Here is a 20,178-nt window from a genome sequence, read left to right on the forward strand (position 1 = left end):
TACTTTTTTTTTTTTACTTTTTGTCGATTTAAGTAACCACTTGGAACCAGTGTTATTTTAGTGGTTTTTTATAATGTTTTAACAAAAGTTATTATTAAAAAATTGTGTGTGTGTGTGTGTGTGTGTGTGTGTGTGTGTGTGTATGTGTATATATATATATATATATATATATATATATTTATTTATTTACTTTTTTTTTTTTTACTTTTTGTCGATTTAAGTAACCACTTGGAACCAGTGTTATTTTAGTGTTTTTTTATAATGTTTTAACTTAAGTTATTATTATTATTTATAAGTTATTATATGTCTATCTATCTATCTATCTATCTATATATCTATCTATCTATCTATCTATCTATGTATATTACATTTATTATTATTAAAAATATATTTTTTTTTGTAAAAAATATTTATATTTAGCCATAACTTATTTTATTTCAGTTAGTTAGCAATTTAATATTTCAAAGTTTTTTTTATATTGTACATTTTTAATCTAATATTTAGATTTTTAATTTAGATTTTATTTCAGCTTTATTTAAATAATGAAAACATTTTAGTTTTAGTTAACAATATTGAAAAATAATTTTTTGTTCATTTACTTTTAGGTTGTAGTAAGTTTAGCACTTCAACTTCAACTAATTTTATTTCAATTAGTTGCCAATGCAACATTTCAATTTTTATATTTCTATTTTCTTTAAGTTTTTCATATAATATTTGTTTTATTTTCAATTAAAAATATTTTTACTTTTAGTTAACAATAACAACACTTTCTAAAACACCTTAGCAACCATCACATTCCCTCAGAAAAATTTAAGTTTTGTTTTATTGTTTATTATTATTTTTAATGCTTTTATTCATTTTAATTTATTTTTATTTAAGTTATTTAAGTAATTTTAGCACTTCAACCTAAACTTATTTTATTGCAATTAGTTGCCAGTGCAACATTTCTAATTTTTATATTTCTATTTCCTTCACATTTTTCATGTAATATTTATATTTTATTTCAGATTTAACAAAAAAATATTTCTAAAAATGTTAGTTTTAGTTAAGAACATAAACACTTTCTGAAACAATAAAACATGCAGACTACGTTTTTTAAATTGAGTTGTTTTGTATATTATTTATATTTAATTGTATTTTACCGTCATTTCAATTACCAAAAAAGATTAGTAAAATTTCAACTAATATAAAATATAGTTATAATGCTCTTGTTTTTTCCACACTTTGATATTTTTATATAATGTATTTTTATAATATATTAGCTGCGCTAAGTGGTTCTTTTTGTTGAAACAATGACCTTTCGCACACGAGTTGTCATCTGCTAGCTGGTTTGTGTATATACAGATCATCGGTCTTTTCGGATGCCGTACCAATAGGCGAAAATGTCACGACGAAAAGCCAAAACTATTGATGAACCAAAAATAACTGAACGCTATTTGCTTCAGAATGAATGTCAGCTTAATCTTCTTGTTTCGTGTTGTCTTTGAACGTGTCTCCCAGCGGAAGTCATCTGTGAGCCGCCCAACAACAAACTGGACAAGTTCACAGGGACTCTGTACTGGAAAGATAACAAGTACCCACTGGACAATGAGAAAATGCTCCTGAGAGGCTGCGTTCTCCGTAACACCGAGTGGTGTTTTGGCTTGGTTATCTTCGCAGGTACATCTCTTAAATACTCCTCCGTTAATTACCATTTTCACAGACGATTGATTAGCTGTCCTCAGAGACGTGTTGAATGCCTCATCTGTAATTAACGTATATGCGTACAATGCTATAGCTCTTAACGCGCACCATTATCTATCCTGAGATAAGTCTCTCGGGTTTTCTGCTTCTCCGTTAGGACTTCAAACCAAGCTGATGCAAAACTGTGGGAGGACGAAGTTCAAACGGACCAGCATCGATAAACTGATGAACACCTTAGTTCTGTGGGTGAGTGTGTGAGCGGCATGCTGGGATTGATCGACGTGTGGCATCTCACTTACTCATGCCGCCAGCCTTTCAAAAGGGCAGTTGGTTTTGTTATTGTGCAGGGTTTTTCTTGTGTTAGAAGGATTGTTTCTTTTTTTTCTAGATCTTTGGATTTCTCATTTGTATGGGGATTATATTGGCTATTGGAAACACTATTTGGGAGCAGAAAGTTGGCAGCAATTTTTGGGAGTATCTTCAGTGGAAGCAGCTCACCATCAATGCAGTCTTCTCTGGCTTCCTGACATTCTGGTCCTACGTTATCATCCTCAACACGGTCGTGCCCATCTCACTATATGTTAGGTAGGCAAACTAGTTTGATTCGGGAGCCTGATTTTACATTGAGCATCAAGGGGCAACCTAATACTATTTGCTTAAATACATTTTTGACAAAATGTGCTATGTATAGATTTCCACCACATAAGAAAAATTGCTTTGGCAAGTCCTAATAGTGACATGAGATTAAAAAATTGCAATTATGGCTTTTCATGTCAGAAGTTTTGCTTTTTATCTTATAATTATGACTTGGTATATCAAAACTATGCGATAAATAGTCATGACATAAAAGTATATTATGGAAGTTTAGATTATTAGATAAAAAGTCAAATGACATTATGATATTAAAAGTCGAAATTATTCATTTTTTTAAACGTAATCCCGTGCCAAAGCATGCTTTAGTAAATCACAATTATGAAATAAGAGTCAAAATTATGAGATAAAATGTCATATGATTTTTTAAATCTCATGTTTCAGTTTTTGCCATAATTTCAACATTCATAATTTACTTTTATGTCATATTATTATTTTTATCTCATAATTGTGTCTTAGTATCTCATTATTTCAACTTTTTTGTCACTTATTTTCATAATTCTAATTTACCAAACCATGATTTTGTAAATCATAATTATGAAATAAGAGTCAAAATTATGAGATGAAATATGAGATTTAAAAAATCATATGACATTTTATCTCATAATTTTGACTCTTACTTCATAATTATGATTTACAAAATCATGGTGTGGTAAATTAAAATAATGAAAATAAAAGATGATGAGATGCATGAGATAAAATATCATATGATTTTTATTCATATTTCAGTTTTTCTCTTAATTTTTAAATTTTTATAATTGAGTTTTTGTCATGATGATTTTTTAAAATCTCATATTGTCAACTTTTGCCATAATTCCAACATTCATAATTTACTATTATGTCATATTATTATTTTTATCTCATAATTGTGTATTAGTATCTCATTATTACAACTTTTTAGTCACTTAGTTTCATAATTCTAATTTACAAAACCATGATTTTGTAAATCACAATTATGAAAAAAGAGTCAAAATTATGAGATAAAATGTCATATGATTTTTTAAATCTCATATCTCAGTTTTTCTCTTAATTTTTAAATTTTTATAATTGAGTTTTTGTCATGATGATTATTTTTATCTCATAATTGTGTCTTAGTATCTCATTATTTCAACTTTTTTGTCACTTTTTTAGTTTCATAATTCTAATTTACCAAACCATGATTTTGTAAATCACAATTATGAAATAAGAGTCAAAATTATGAGATAAAATGTCATATGATTTTTTAAATCTCATATTTTTTTCGTATGTGGCTTCTAATGTTTTTCTAGATAAAACATCCTAATTATTACATTAAAATTCATAATTGTTTAATTTTTTTAATGTAATAATTATGACTTACCACAGCATGTTTTAGTAAATCATAATTATAAAAGTAAAAAAAATCATTTTAATTTTTATCTCATAATTGTGTTTTAGTATCTCTTATTTCAACTTTTTTGTCACTCTTTATTCATGCAATAATTATGACTATTTATGTCAGAAATGATTTCATAATTTCAATTTTTGTCATAATTTCCACTTTCATAATTGCTTTGTCATAATTTTGACTTTTTATGTTATATTGTCAACTTTTGTCATAATTTCATCATTATGACTATGTATTTCATACTTTGAATTTCTATGTAATCATTGTAATCATACATTATGTAATCATAATCAAATATGAGAATAAAAATAATGAGATAAAAAGTTTAAATTATTACATAGAAATTCAAAAGTATGAGATAAATAGTCATAATTATGACATAAAGGTCTATTATGACTGTTCAAATTATGACAAAAGTTGACAATATGTGATAAAAAATCGTAATTATGACAGAAATCAATTATGAAAGTTGAAATGATGAGATATAAAGTCAATTACGATATAAATAGTCACAATTATTGCATTAAAATGGCAACATATGACATTTTCATAATTCATAATTGTGACTCATAATTAGGATTTACTAAAGCAGGCTTTGGTAAGTCATAATTATGACGTTAAAAAATAATAATTATAGTTATGACAAGTCATTGTTTACATTTTTAATGAACTATTTAATTTTAGTTTTGTCATTATTTATGTATTTATATTTATAGATTTTTGTTATAAAACAAATTCATATTATAATATAAATATAAATGGTTTTTTTCCATTATTACAGTTTTCATAATTAACTTTTGTTATTATGACTTTTTATCTCATTTTCAACTTTTGTCATAATTTCATCATTCATAATTAATTTTTATGTAATAATTATGACTATTTATCACATACTTTTGAATTTCTAATTTACCAAAGCATGATTTTTTTCTTATGTTTTTTAGATAGAAACTCTTAATTATGACAATAAAATCATAATTGTTTGAGTGTTTTAATGTAATAATTATGACGTACCAAAGCATGCTTATGAGATAAAGTGTCATGTGTTGACATTTTTAATGCAATAATTATGACTATTTTTATCTCATATTGTCAACTTTTGTCATAATTTCAACATTCATAATTGACTTTTGTCATAATTATGACTATTTATTTCATACTTTGAATTTCTATGTAATAATTTAGACTTTTTATCTCGTAATTTCTGATTTTGTCATAATTTCATCATTCATAATTGATTTTGTCATAATTACTAGAAAAATTATAATTCTGAGATAAAATGTCTTATGTTGACATTTTAATGCAACAATTAATAGTATGAGATTTATCTCCTACTATTTATCTAATTTCTGTGTAATAATGTACACTTTTACATCAATATGACTTAATATGTGATTATTTTGATTTTTATCTCATAAATGTGTTTTATTCTTTTCTCACAATTATCTCATAATCGTGTCATGATTTTTTTTTTCTTATGTGGCTTCTTATGTTTCCTAATGTACTTTCATAGATTATGAGCCCTGACCTGCAAGGTAAAATGTGCTTATTGTTAGCTTGCAAATCTTTTTTTTTTTCATGCTGACTGAGAAATAATTACAGAGGGAAAAAACACAACACTTTTTTCAACACCTTTTGTATCATACATTTTAATGACAAAACAAGAACGCTTTTTCACCTTGTGATTTTTTCCCCCTGCTTTGCAGTTCAGGGTTTTCATAAAACACCAAATATAAATCAATAACTGAAACTTTCTGTATTACAGTGTAGAGGTTTTGCGGCTGGGCCATAGTTACTTTATAAACTGGGACAAACGAATGTACTACAGCCGTAAGGACACTCCTGCCGAGGCGCGGACCACCACCCTCAACGAGGAGCTGGGCCAGGTGGAGTTCATCTTCTCAGACAAAACAGGCACCCTCACCCAGAACATCATGGTGTTTAATAAGTGCTCCATCAATGGGAAAACCTATGGTACTTATGAACACTTCCTGTTATATACATCCACACTTATAGACAAGCGGGTATATTTATTGCTGGCTGTGCTTTTGTTTGTCTAGGTGACGTTTATGACGAGTTTGGGCATAAAGTGGATATTACAGAGGTAATGAAACCATTTGTTTCTTTAAATGATGTATAAATTAATTATTTGTATTATTATTGAAATAAAATAAAAAAATAACTAACTATAAATAATATAGTTGCAAGCAGCAATTACGGAGCCAAGCACTAGGCAAGCAAGGCAGCACGCATTAGAGCGACTTGCGCAATGAGTGATTAAATCCATTTTTAGATGATTTTGGTTTTTCACTCATGACCAATAGGTGGCACCAAATTGACAAAATTGATGTGGTGTGGTCAGTGTTAGGTGACAATGGCACATACAAAGTTTGGTGTAAATATGTCAAAGCTTTCTAGAGATACAGCCTCAGAAGCACTTTGGCATCTTTTCAGCAAATTCATTTTTGTGTTAAACGAAAACTGTTTGGTATTTCGACACAAAATCCATAACTTTTTACCAGCATAGTCTGAAGATGATGTGAGTCAAATTTGGTAAAAATCGGACCAACAGTCTAGGAGGAGTTCAAAAAAGTACGTTTTCTGACAGTGGTGAAATTGGTATCTAGGTTCTCGGCATGACGCAAAGAATACATTGAGACCAGTTTCATTAAAATAGTGTAATTTATTCAGATGTTATTAACATTTTTTGTAACTTCTTTATAGTTTTTGGCCACAAGGTGGTGCTTCCCCCAAACTTTGAGTACTGTCAGAGCATGGTGCCGTAAACACATACCGAGTTTCGTAACGATACGCCAATCTGTTCGTAAAATATTGTTTTTTTTAACGACAAAATTCCAAATGGCTGATGCCCCAAATGGCTGAAATGTGAAAATTGGGAATGGCTTGATTCAGCATGATTTTTGGCCAAACCTGTCACGTTTGAAGGGAGGTCTGGGTCCAAATGCAGGAGAGTAATGAATTTAATAATAAAACAATAAACAAAGCAAACAAAGCCAACACGGCAAACTAAACATAAACTTAAACATAAACTGAACAAAACAGAGAACAAGGTCTAGAGCTGGAGCAGGAACACAAAATAACATTGAGGACAAAAGACAATGCAGACATGAAGCAGGAGTGAGAAATGAGAGTTCTTATATAAAAGTCCAAATGGTGAACAGCTGTGAGTGAATCAGTGTTAATGACAAAACAGACGTGAAGAATCAGGAGTGCAGTGCAAACAGCGACCTCAGGTGGCTGAGGGAAAACCCACAGCCCCGATCATGACAGTACCCCCTCTCTAGGGAACGGCTACCAGACGTTCCCAAAACAAAAATTCTGGAGGGAGGAGGAACGGTGGAAGGTGCATCAGGGGGAGGGATGGCGGGCCAGGCCCGTGCAGCGGAGGAACGTGAGCGGACACCGCCGCCAGAGGAACGTGAGCTGGCCTCGCCGCCAGAGGAACGTGAGCTGGCCTCGCCGCCAGTGGAACGTGAGCTGGCCTCGCCACCAGTGGAACGTCCGCGGGCACCGCAGCCAGAGGAACGTGAGCTGGCCTCGCCACCAGTGGAACGTCCGCGGGCACAGCCGTCAGAGGAACGGGAGCTGGCCTTGCCGCTAGAGGAACATCAGCGGTCACCGCCGCGTCAGGAACAGAGAGCGCGGTCTCCGCCGTGTCCGGAACAGAGAGCGCGGTCACCGCCGTGTCCGGAACATAGAGCGCGGTCACCGCCGCGTCAGGAACAGAGAACCGCCGCTAGAGGAACAGAGAACGCGGTCACCGGCGCGTCAGGAACAAAGAGAGCGGTCACCGCCGCGTCCGGAACAGAGAGAGCGGTCACCGCCGCGTCCGGAACAGAGAGAGCGGTCACCGCCGCGTCCGGAACAGAGAGAGCGGTCACCGCCGCGTCCGGAACAGAGAGAGCGGTCACCGCCGCGTCCGGAACAGAGAGAGCGGTCACCGCCGCGTCCGGAACAGAGAGAGCGGTCACCGCCGCGTCCGGAACAGAGAGAGCGGTCACCGCCGCGTCAGGAACAGTGAGAGCGGTCACCGCCGCGTCCGGAACAGAGAGAGCGGTCACCGCCGCGTCAGGAACAGAGAGAGCGGTCACCGCCGCGTCAGGAACAGAGAGAGCGGTCACCGCCGCGTCCGGAACAGAGAGAGCGGTCACCGCCGCGTCCGGAACAGAGAGAGCGGTCACCGCCGCGTCAGGAACAGTGAGAGCGGTCACCGCCGCGTCAGGAACAGAGAGAGCGGTCACCGCCGCGTCCGGAACAGAGAGAGCGGTCACCGCCGCGTCCGGAACAGAGAGAGCGGTCACCGCCGCGTCAGGAACAGTGAGAGCGGTCACCGCCGCGTCAGGAACAGAGAGAGCGGTCACCGCCGCGTCCGGAACAGAGAGAGCGGTCACCGCCGCGTCCGGAACAGAGAGAGCGGTCACCGCCGCGTCCGGAACAGAGAGAGCGGTCACCGCCGCGTCCGGAACAGAGAGAGCGGTCACCGCCGCATCAGGAACAGTGAGAGCGGTCACCGCCGCGTCAGGAACAGAGAGAGCGGTCACCGCCGCGTCAGGAACAGAGAGAGCGGTCACCGCCGCGTCCGGAACAGAGAGAGCGGTCACCGCCGCGTCCGGAACAGAGAGAGCGGTCACCGCCGCGTCAGGAACAGTGAGAGCGGTCACCGCCGCGTCAGGAACAGTGAGAGCGGTCACCGCCGCGTCAGGAACAGTGAGAGCGGTCACCGCCGCGTCAGGAACAGAGAGAGCGGTCACCGCCGCGTCAGGAACAGTGAGAGCGGTCACCGCCGCGTCAGGAACAGTGAGAGCGGTCACCGCCGCGTCAGGAACAGAGAGAGCGGTCACCGCCGCGTCAGGAACAGAGAGAGCGGTCACCGCCGCGTCAGGAACAGTGAGAGCGGTCACCGCCGCGTCAGGAACAGTGAGAGCGGTCACCGCCGCGTCAGGAACAGAGAGAGCGGTCACCGCCGCGTCAGGAACAGTGAGAGCGGTCACCGCCGCGTCAGGAACAGTGAGAGCGGTCACCGCCGCGTCAGGAACAGTGAGAGCGGTCACCGCCGCGTCAGGAACAGTGAGAGCGGTTACCGCCGCGTCCGGAACAGAGAGAGCGGTCACCGCCGCATCAGGAACAGAGAGCGTGGACACTTCCGCCTTCCCACGGAAGAGCCACTCCACCCCCACTGCAAAGCCGGAACGCCGTCGCGCCGACTCGGCCCTACAGGCCTCCATCTCGGCCAGTTGGAGGTAAATGACCTCCTCGAACCGAGTGGCCGACGCCGCCTCAAACGCCGCCGCCTCCTCAGAAAGAAAAAAATTAGTCCCCGCTGGACCCATCTGTGATGTCTGCATTCTGTCACGTTTGAAGGGAGGTCTGGGTCCAAATGCAGGAGAGTAATGAATTTAATAATAAAACAATAAACAAAGCAAACAAAGCCAACACGGCAAACTAAACATAAACTTAAACATAAACTGAACAAAACAGAGAACAAGGTCTAGAGCTGGAGCAGGAACACAAAATAACATTGAGGACAAAAGACAATGCAGACATGAAGCAGGAGTGAGAAATGAGAGTTCTTATACAAAAGTCCAAATGGTGAACAGCTGTGAGTGAATCAGTGTTAATGACAAAACAGACGTGAAGAATCAGGAGTGCAGTGCAAACAGCGACCTCAGGTGGCTGAGGGAAAACCCACAGCCCCGATCATGACAAAACCATTCAGAAGTTACAGGCAAAAAAAGACATTTTTCATATCTCCTGATCACTAGGTGGTGCTGCACCGAAGCTTAGCAGGTAGCCTCAGGTCATGGTTATTAGAACACACACCAAGTTTGGTCTCAATACGCCAAACCATTGTGGAGATATAGCCTTACATCTATTTTTGCGTGCTTTTCGCCAAATTCGTTTGTCCATTATTCGAAAATGGTTTGACTAATCAGCTTGAATTCTGTAACTTTTTGCCAGCATCTTCTGAAGATAGTCTGAACCAATTTTGATGCAAATCAGACAAACCTTCTAGGGCGAGTTTGAAAAAGTAGGTTTTTCCCACTATTAAAAATAACAAAAAACTAAACCTTACGAAAAAAGAATTTTCATCTGAACTTTACGGTTGAAAAGTTAATAGCATAAACATGAGTGAAGCTTTGGACATGTGGTGGCACTAGAGAAATTTAAGTTAGAGACTCAAACTTGCTATGGTTAATGTTGAGACCTCTATCTGTGTGCTAAATTTCATAACTTTCCCGCAAATGGTTCTATGGGTTGCTATAGACTCAAGAGCAGAAGAAGAAACAGAAACGGAAGAAGAAGAATAAGAGCGCCAACGGATACAATAGGTGTCTTCGCACCTTAGGTGCTTGGCCCATAATTATTATAAAAATATATATATTTTTATATTTCAACAGCAGACATTGTCCAGTCTGGTGCAGTATTTGGCAGTCACACTTGTCTCTGACTCTTGTAGAAAACACCATGTGTAGATTTCTCCTTCAACCCACTGATGGACCGGAAATTCCGTTTCCATGACAGCAGCTTGGTCGAGGCCATCAAACTGGAAGAGCCTCTGGTGCAGGAATTCTTCCGTCTGTTAGCACTCTGCCACACCGTCATGCCAGAGGAGAGAAATGAGGGTAAACTGGACCGCAAACACCTTAAATATCGTCATACACACCTAAAGCTTTTGTTGCATATGGGTCATTTACGTATAAGGATTTTCAACAGGCCAATTTTAAAATACAAAAAATAATAATATCTATAGTAATTGTTTAAACATTAAGAATGTTATGTATACATAAATTCATATTAAAATAGTATTGCTCATAGCCTTAAAAAATGTCATTTGGTGCGACCATTATTTATATTAAAATGAATTAATTTCCTTAACATGTTAAAACATTTTTTAGATATTCTCAGCAATTAAAGTGTTTAGAAACAAAGTATTTGCTACTACATACCAGCTGTTAAAAAGGTTATTTTTCCAAATTTGGGTCCTTGGCGAATTGGTATGTGATGCAATGTCCTATATTTTAATGGATTTCAACATAAAAGTCCCAAAATGGTAGTTTCTTGATGGTCGCACCACATGATATTTAAAATAGAAATCATCAGACAAAGTTTGTTTGTATATTATGATGGAGATATAAATACAAATGCTTTGCAGTTTTATACAAGATTACAAGTCACTTTGGAAATCATGTCAAATAGTGCAGAAAATTAATCTGAATAAATTTAGGGTAATTTCAAAGATGTTTTCAAAACAAAAGTTATGGCCGGACGGTTGCACCACCTGATATTTTGACACTGAATAACAGAAAAATTACAAATAACTAACGTTTTTTTAAAAATTCAAGTAAGTACATACATGGAAGAGGTACTTAATATATATATGGCATCTTTTTTTACACACCTAAACCTATTTTTAATTGAAAAAACACAACTAGACAGAAAATGTAGGTGTCACGTCATCCATATGCAGAAGAAGAATTTGACTGAAATGCTTTTGAAATGTATTCAAGGGGAGCTGGTGTATCAGGCACAATCTCCGGATGAAGGAGCCCTGGTTACTGCTGCACGCAACTTTGGATTTGTATTTCGGTCCAGAACACCAGAAACCATCACTTTATATGAAATGGGTCAGGCGGTCACCTATCAGCTACTGGCTATCTTAGACTTCAACAATGTACGGAAGAGAATGAGCGTTATTGGTAGGTTCTCATTTGTTAAGATATTCTAAGTATTTGCATGTCTTTTCATTTTAAACACACATTTGATTTAATCTTTGTCACAGTCTAGTATTTTCTTATACCTTTAATATTTCACAAAAGCTATGAATCATCCCTGACATCTTTCTTTTTATGGGTCTGTATGCATTATTCATCCTTTCACATAGAGGAATCAATAGCTGTCCGGTCTGTTGAAACTGTTTTATCGTATACTTAGACATTTATAAGTAGCACTCTCATTTCCTGTCTTTTCCGCAGTGAGGAACCCAAAGGGGCAGTTAAAGCTTTACTCAAAAGGAGCCGACACAATACTCTTCGACAGGCTGGACCCGTCTAATGAAGAGCATATGTTTACTACCTCAGAGCACCTTAATGTAAGTCTCTATTGTTAAGCCATCCTTCCTACTGTATATGTACTGTGGTAAAACTAGTTGTTTGGATGCAGTACCTTGGTAACACCATGGTTTTTGGATGTGATACCATGGTAAGACCATGTTTTAGGGCATTTACCATGGTAATACTATGTTTTTGGGATGTGATAGCAGGGATAAAACATATTTTTAGGCATTTGCCATGGTAATACCATGTTTTTGGGGAATTTACTGTAGTAATGTCATGTTATTTGGATGCAGTGCCATGATAAAACTATGTTGTTTGGCATTTACCATAGCAATATTATGTTTTTGGATGTGATACCATTGATAGACCATGTTTTACGGCATTTACCATGGTGAAACCATACTTTTGGGGTATTTACTGTAGTAATATCATGTTATTTAAATGCAGCACCATGGTAAAACTATGTTTTAACTCATGTACTGTGATAATACACTGCTATTTGGCCATATTACCATTGTAAAACCATGTTGTTTGACACTTTACCATGATAATGTCTTGTTTTGTCCAAGTGTACTGTGGTAAATCTTTATTATTTAGATGCAGCGCCATGATAAAACTATGTTGTTTGGCATTTACCATGGTAATACTATGTTTTTGGAATGTGATAACATAGAAAAAGGCATTTACCGTGGTAATACCATGCTTTTGGGGCATTTACTGTAGTAATATCATGTTATTTGGATGCAGTGTCATGATAAAACTATGTTGTTTGTCATTTACAATGGTAATACTGTGTTTTTAGGATGTGATACTATGGAAATACCACGTTTTAGGCACTTACTATGGTAATACCATGCTTTTACTACAGTAATAGCACCATGATAAACCATGTTTTTGCTCATGTACTATTATAATACACTTATGTGGACACAGTATCATTGTAAAACCATGTTGTTTGGCATTTACCATGGTAATACCATGACTTTTGGCTATATAATGTAGTAATACAATGTTATTTGGATGCTGCACCATGGTAAAATAGCTATTTCCAATGTAAATGTCAAAAAACATGGTTTTACAATGGTACTGTGTCCAAATAATTATCACAGTGCATGAGTAAAACATAGTTTTACTATGGTGCTGCATCCAAATAACATATTACTATAGTATATCCCCCAAAAGCTTGGTATTACCATGGTAAATGCCTAAAAACATGGTCTTTCCATGGTTTCACATCCAAAAACATATTTCCATTGTAAATGCCAAACAGCATTGTTTTATCATGGTACTGCACCCAAATTATATAGTTATACCACAGTGCACTCAGATAAAACAAGATATTTTCATGGTAAATGTCAAACAACATGGTTTTACCATGGTACTGTGGCCTAATGGCAGTGTATTCTCACAGTACATGAGCAAAAACATGATTTATCATGATGCTCTGTCCAAATAACATGACATTACTACATTATATAGCCAAAAAACATGGTATTATTACCATGGTAAAGGCCTAATAAACACGGTCTTTCCATGGTATCGCATCCAAAAACATGGTAAATGCCAAACAGCATTGTTTTATTATAGCATTGCACCCAAATTTTATAGTTTTACTACAGCAAATATCAAACAACAGGGTTTTACAGTGGTACTGTGTCCAAACGGTGTATTATTAGAATCAGAATCAGAATGCTTGTGCATACAAGGAATTTGTTTCAGTGTCATTAGCTTCCAGTATACAGAGACAACAACAACATACAGACAATAAAAATAAGATGAGAATAAGAAAATACACATATGTAAATATAAATAGACAAAAATTAGTCAAATAAATTGAGAAATAAATAAGTGGTATGTACAGTTGAGCTATAGATGATAGAATGGAACAGGATAGTATAGAAGATGCAGGGATGTATTAGGGTGGAGGTGGTAGCAAATAAATATCAGATTATTGCACATGTTTTATTGCACAATAGGAGGACCATTTTAACTGTTCATAAGGTGGATTGCCTGGGGGAAAAACTGTTCTTGTGCCTGGTTGTCCTGATATTTGGGGCTCTGTAGCGCCGGCCAGATGGTAAAAGTTCTAAGAAGGGATGGCTTGGATGTGAGGGGTCCAGAGTGATTTTCTGAGCTCTTTTCCTCACTCTGGATGTATACAGTTCTTGAAGGGTGGGCAGGGGAGAAGTAATAATCCTCTCGGCAGTCTGAACCGTTCTCTGCAATCTTCTGATGTCTGATTTTGTAGCTGAGCCAAACCAGACAGTTATTGATGTGCACAGAACTCGATGACGGCTAAGTAGAGCTATTTCAGCAACTCCTGTGGTAGGTCGAACTTCCTCAGCTGGCAAAGGAAGTACAATCTTTGTTGGGCCTTTTTTACAATGGAGTCGATGTGAGTGTCCCACTTCAGGTCCTGGGAGATGAAAGATTACATTAGCAAACAACATGGTTGACCATGGTGCTGCATCCAAATAACATGATATTACTACAATCTTTCCATGGTATCGCATCACAAAAACAGTATTGCCATGGTAAATGCCAAACAACATAGTTTTATCATGGAACTGCATCCAATTTACATAGTATTACCACAATACACTTGGACAAAAGATCAAACATGGTTTTACAATGGTACTGTGTCCAAATAACATTGTATTATCACAGTACATGAATAAAAACATAGTTTTACCATGGTGCTGCATACAATAACATAATATTACTACAGTAAATACCCAGAAAGTATGGTTTTACCATGGTAAATGCCATAAAACATGGTCTTTCAATGGTATCACAAAAAAGATTAGTATTACTATGGTAAATGCCAAACAACATAGTTTTATCATGCCCTACATCCAAATTATTTTACCGATGCAGTTCCATGATAAAACCAAGTTGTTTGGCATTCACTATGGTAATACCGTGAAAAGACCATGGTTTTAGGCATTTACAATGGTAATACTATGCTATATAATAAAGTAAAAAAATGTTATCTGGATGCAGCGGTAAAACCATATTTTTACTCATGTACTGTGATAATACCATGTTATTTGGACACAGTACTGTGGCAAAAACATGTTATTTAGCATTTAATGTGAAAATGTCTTGTTGTTTCCACATGTAATGTAGCAATACTATGATATAATATGTTATTTGGTTGCTTTACCATGGTAAAACTATGTTGTTTGGCATTTACCATGATAATACCATGTTATGAATGCGATGCCATGGAAAGACATGGTTTGAGGCATTAAACATGCCAATACAATTGCATTTGGGCATATACTGTAGTAATACCACGTTATTTGGATGCAGTTGGTAAAACCTTACTGTCAGACATTTACAATGGTAATACAGTGTTATTTAGATGTGATACTATGGTAAGATCATGTTGTAGGGCATTAGTTTGATGCAACACCATGGCAACACCATTGTTAAGGGGAATTTACCATTGCAATACCATGTTTTGGGCATGTAATATAGTAATACCATGTTGTTTTTTAACGCATTACCATGGTAAAAAAAAACATTTACCATGTTATTTGGATGTGATACAATGGTAAGAGCATGTTTTGGTGTATTTAGGATGGTAATACCAAGTTTTGGGCATGTAGCTTTGTTATTTTGATGTTGTTGGGCGTTTACCATGAAAATACTGTGTCATTTGAATGCAGCAACATGGTAAAACCATGTACCATGTTCTCATGTACTGTTATAATACACTGTTATTTGGACACAGTACCATTATAAAACTGTTATTTAGTATTTACTGTGGAAATGTCTTGTTTCCATATGTACTGTGGTAAAACTATGTTGTTTGGCATTTACCATGATAGTACCATGTTATGGATGCAATATTATGGGGAAAAAACATGTTTTGAGGCATTAACCATGTGCATTTGGTCATATACTGTAGAAATACCATATTATTTGGATGCAGTCGTGTGGTAAAACATTACTGTTGGGCATGTTCTAGGGCATTAGTTCGATGCAACACCAAGGTTTAGGGGAATTTACCATTGTAATACCATGTTTTGTGCATGTAATATAGAAACACCATGTTATTTTAACACATTACCTTGGTAAAAACCATTTTGTTGGGCATTCACCATGTTATGCAGATGTGATACCATGGTAAGACCATGATAATACCAAGTTTTTGGGGGCATCTAGTGTTGTAATAACATGTTTTCTTGATGTTGTTGGGCATTTACCATGGAAATACTGTCGTTTGGATGGTAAAATCGTGTTGTTGGACATTTACCATGCTATTTTGAATGCAATACCACTGATATCCCCACTTTCAGGCATCATGGAAAAGATAATTATAATACTTCTAACCAAATCCAGACCACAAGCTTGAGAATATGCAGGTTCTTGTATTTTCAAGTCTTTTCATTGTGTTTGTTTGTTACTTCACTCAATGTCTTGACTATTTAGATGGTTGAGATTTGTGACACTTCGAGATGCAGACAAACAGCGTTCCGCTTGACAAATTGTAGCAAATGCACACTGTGAGTGTCAGAGTGGCACAATCGATAAAAAACAAGTCTCATTTTCTCCTCGGCTAAAAGCTCTGTCTTTGAAGAGATGGGCTTTATTTTATTGAGATTAATTCCATTAAGGTTTTTGTAGACTTCTCAGATGGAAAATAATTTATACAAACACATTTGTTGGCCAGCACATTATACAGTTACTTCTACAAAGGTACATCTATTACGAAGACAATGAAGTTTTCCTCAGAATATGAAAATATGAAAATGTCATTTTCACTATGGATATTAGTGAAATCAACCATTAAAAACCACATTTAGAGAAGGAACTGTTATTCGTAATGTGGCTATTGTCTACAGCTCGAGTGGTCGGTCTAAAAGCAGCTCATGGTCCCGTAATTATAATGAGACTATTATGAGACGGTGTCCATCATTCATGTCTCATTTGCAGCCTTCTGCGGTTCCTCAAAGAGCAATCAGACTGACGTCACTGAAGAAGCTATGCTAGCGGGGTAAAAATAGCATGCTTTTAGAAGCTTACGACAGCAAGCAGGAAGTAAATGCTTTCACTGATTAGATCAAACAACTGCATAGTTCCTCATTTTCACTGAAGAAATATTTACGTCACTGCAATTATAGAGTTTCAGTTTTCATGGTGAGAGATAAATGAATTTCCACTGTTTCTGTGTGGCAGGAGTTCGCCGGGGAGGGTTTGAGAACATTAGCGCTGGCGTACAAAGACCTGGATGAAGACGTGTTTGACGAATGGATGAAGAAACTGCTGTTTGCCAGTACATCACTGGAGAACAGAGAAGAAAAACTCGGGGCTCTGTATGAAGAAATAGAACAGGGCATGATGGTAAATGTTCTTTATTGATGGTTCCATGAAGAACCTTTAATATCCATGGAACCTGTATCTGAAAAAGCTTCTTTAGATTATTAAAATGTTCTTTGCACTAAGAAAACAATGGTTCTTTTTTAAATCGTCTGATAATTTACTCACCCCTATGTCATCCAAGATGTTCACGTCTTTCTTTCTTTCTTCGGGATTTTTTTTTTGTTGCAACCTTTATTACAAAAGAAATTAAGGTTTTTGAGGAAAACATTCCAGGATTTTTCTCCATATAGTGGACTTCAATGGTGGTCAGCAGGTTGAAGGTCCAAATTGCAGTTTTACTTCAGCTTCAAAGAGCTCTACACGATCCCAGCTGAGGAATAAGGGTTTTATCTAGTAAAACGATTGGTCATTTTCTAAGAAAAATAAAAATGTATATACTGATCGTCATTGAAGTCCACTACATGGAGAAAAATCCTGGAATGTTTTCAGCAAAAAAGATTTAAAGGTTCTTTGGGAAGCCATAAATGGTTCTTCCACTACAACCTCCCCCCTTTAGAAACCTTTTTTTCGAAAAGAAATTGAGGTTTCTGACGAAAACATTCCAGAATTGTTCTTCATATATTGGACTTAAGTGGTGACCAACGAATTGAAGATCGAGGTTTCTGAGAAAAACCTTAATTTCTTTGGGACTAAAGAAAGAAAGACATGAACATCTTGGATGACATGGTAGTGAGTAAATCATCAGGAAATCTTCATTCTGGAAGTTAACTTCTCTTTAAAGGTTCTTTGGGGAGCCAAAAGTGGTTCTTCCACTACAAACCCTCCCTTTTTTAAACCTTTATTCGAAAAGAAATTAAGGTTTTTGAGGATAACATTCCAGGATTTTTCTCCATATAGTTGACTTTAATGGTGGCCAATGGGTTGAAGGTTTAAATGCAGCTTCAAAGGCCTCGACACGATCCCTGCTGAGGAATAAGGGGGTGTTATCTCGCGAAACAATTGGTTGTTTTCTAAGAAAAATACAAATTTATATACTTTTAAACCACAAATGCTTTTCTTGCACTAGCTTGACTAGCCTGTTTTCCTCAAAAGCCTTAATTTCTTTGCGATTGAAGAAAGAAAGACATGAACCTCTTGGATGACATGGGGGTGAGTAAATCATCAGGAAATTTTTCTCCAACGGGTTGAAGGTCCAAACCGCAGTTTCAATGCAGCTTGAAAGGGCACGACCCAAACTCAGCCGAGGAATAAAGGTCTTAACCAGCTAAACGATTGATCATTTTCAAAGAAAAATACAAATGTATATATTTTTTAACTAACTGATTCATTTTCTAAGAAAAATACAACTTTATATACTGATCGTGATTGAAGTCCACTACATGAAGAAAAATCCTGTAATGTTTTCCGCAAAAACCTTACTTTCTTTGCGACTTAAGAAAGAAAGACATGAACATCTTGGACTAGAAGATTTAAATTCTTTAAAGGTTCTTTAGGAAGCCATAAATGGTTCTTCCACTACAACCTTCCCAATTTAGAAACCTTTTTTCGAAAAGAAATTAAGGGTTTTAAGAAAAACATTCCAAGATTTTCTCCATATAGTGGACTTAAATGGTATCCAATGGGTTGAAGTTCCAAATTCCAGTTTCAATGCAAAGGTCTCTACACAATCCCAGACATGGAATAAGGGTCTTATCTAGTGAAACAATCAACCATTATCTACTTTTTAACCACAAATACTCATCTTGCACTAGCTTGACTAGCTTGCTTTCCTAAAAAAAAAAACTTAATTTTCTTTGTGACTGAAGAAAGAAAGACATGAACATCTTGAATGACATGGGGATGAGAAAATCATCAGGAAATGTTCATTCTGGAAGTGAACTTTTCCTTTAAATTTTCTTTGGGGAGCCAAAAATGGTTCTTCCACTACAACCTCCCCCCTTTAGAAACCTTTTTTCGATAAAAAAAAAATTGAGGTTTTGGAGGAAAACTTTCCAGGATTTTTCTTAGTGGACTTCAGTGGTGGCCAACGGCTTGAATGTTGCAGTTCAGCTTCGAAGGGCTCTACACAATCCTAGACAACAAATAAGGGTCTTATCTAGCGAAACAATTGACCATTATCTACTTTTTAACCACAAATACTCATCTTGCACTACCTTGTTTTCCTCAAAAACACTAATTTCTTTGCGACTGAAGAAAGAAAGACATGAACATCTTGAATGACATGGGGGTGAGAAAATCATAAGGAAATTGTCATTGTGGAAGTGGGCTTCTCCTTTAAAGGTTCTTTGGGGAGCCAAAAATGATTCTTCCACTCCAAACCCCCTCTTTTTGAAACCTTTATTCGAAAAGAAATTGAGGTTTTGGAGGAAAACATTCCAGAATTTTTCTCCAATCAGTGGACTTCAATGGTGGCCAGTAGGTTGAAGGTCCAAACTGCAGTTGCAGTTCAGCTTCAAAGGGCTCGACACAATCCCAGATGAGGATTAAGGGTCTTATCTAGCGAAACGGTCTGTCAATTTCAACTTTTTAATCACAAACGCTTGTCTTGCCCTAGCTTGTTTTCCTAAAAAAACTTAATTTCATTGCGACTAAAGAAAGACATGAACCTCTTGGATGACATGGGGGTGAGTAAATCATCAAGAAATTTTCATTCTGGAAGCGAATTTATGAAAGGTTCTTTGGGGAGCCAAAAATGGTTATTCCACTACAAACCCCCTTTTTGAAACATTTGTTTTGGCACGCTGAGTCAAAAGTTTCAGAAGTGTGTATAGCGTCATTCACACAACGTGAGGTCATATTTATTTTTTAATGTGCAAAGAATTCAGACTATCTATCTGTCATCTATGATTTCATGTTGAGTTAAAGGAAATGTTAAATTTTTGTTTTTGAAACAAAGACGTCTCTAATTTTTCTAAAGCTGCTTGGTGCTACAGCCATAGAAGACAAACTTCAGGAAGGAGTTCCAGAGACTATTGCCTGTCTGACCTTGGCCAACATCAAGATCTGGGTGCTCACCGGGGACAAACTAGGTAGCTATTGAGAATGTATAGGATTCTTTGAAGACTGCTCAAC

At 36.7% G+C, this 20,178-nt stretch overlaps 1 protein-coding gene across 1 annotated transcript in view; it reads left to right on the forward strand.

The window, feature by feature from the left end:
* Nucleotides 1-20,178, forward strand: part of atp8b4 (ATPase phospholipid transporting 8B4) — a 68,225-nt gene that overhangs the window by 28,050 nt on the left and 19,997 nt on the right. Inside the window, 10 exon segments of the mRNA XM_073831656.1 lie at nt 1,501-1,659; nt 1,841-1,929; nt 2,072-2,268; nt 5,466-5,674; nt 5,761-5,804; nt 10,179-10,344; nt 11,230-11,418; nt 11,695-11,810; nt 16,963-17,127; nt 20,024-20,135. Of these exon segments, the coding sequence (XP_073687757.1) occupies nt 1,501-1,659; nt 1,841-1,929; nt 2,072-2,268; nt 5,466-5,674; nt 5,761-5,804; nt 10,179-10,344; nt 11,230-11,418; nt 11,695-11,810; nt 16,963-17,127; nt 20,024-20,135 (1,446 nt within the window).

The sequence above is a fragment of the Garra rufa genome, chromosome 25 (genome assembly GCF_049309525.1).
Source record: "Garra rufa chromosome 25, GarRuf1.0, whole genome shotgun sequence".
NCBI classification, from domain to species: domain Eukaryota; kingdom Metazoa; phylum Chordata; class Actinopteri; order Cypriniformes; family Cyprinidae; genus Garra; species Garra rufa.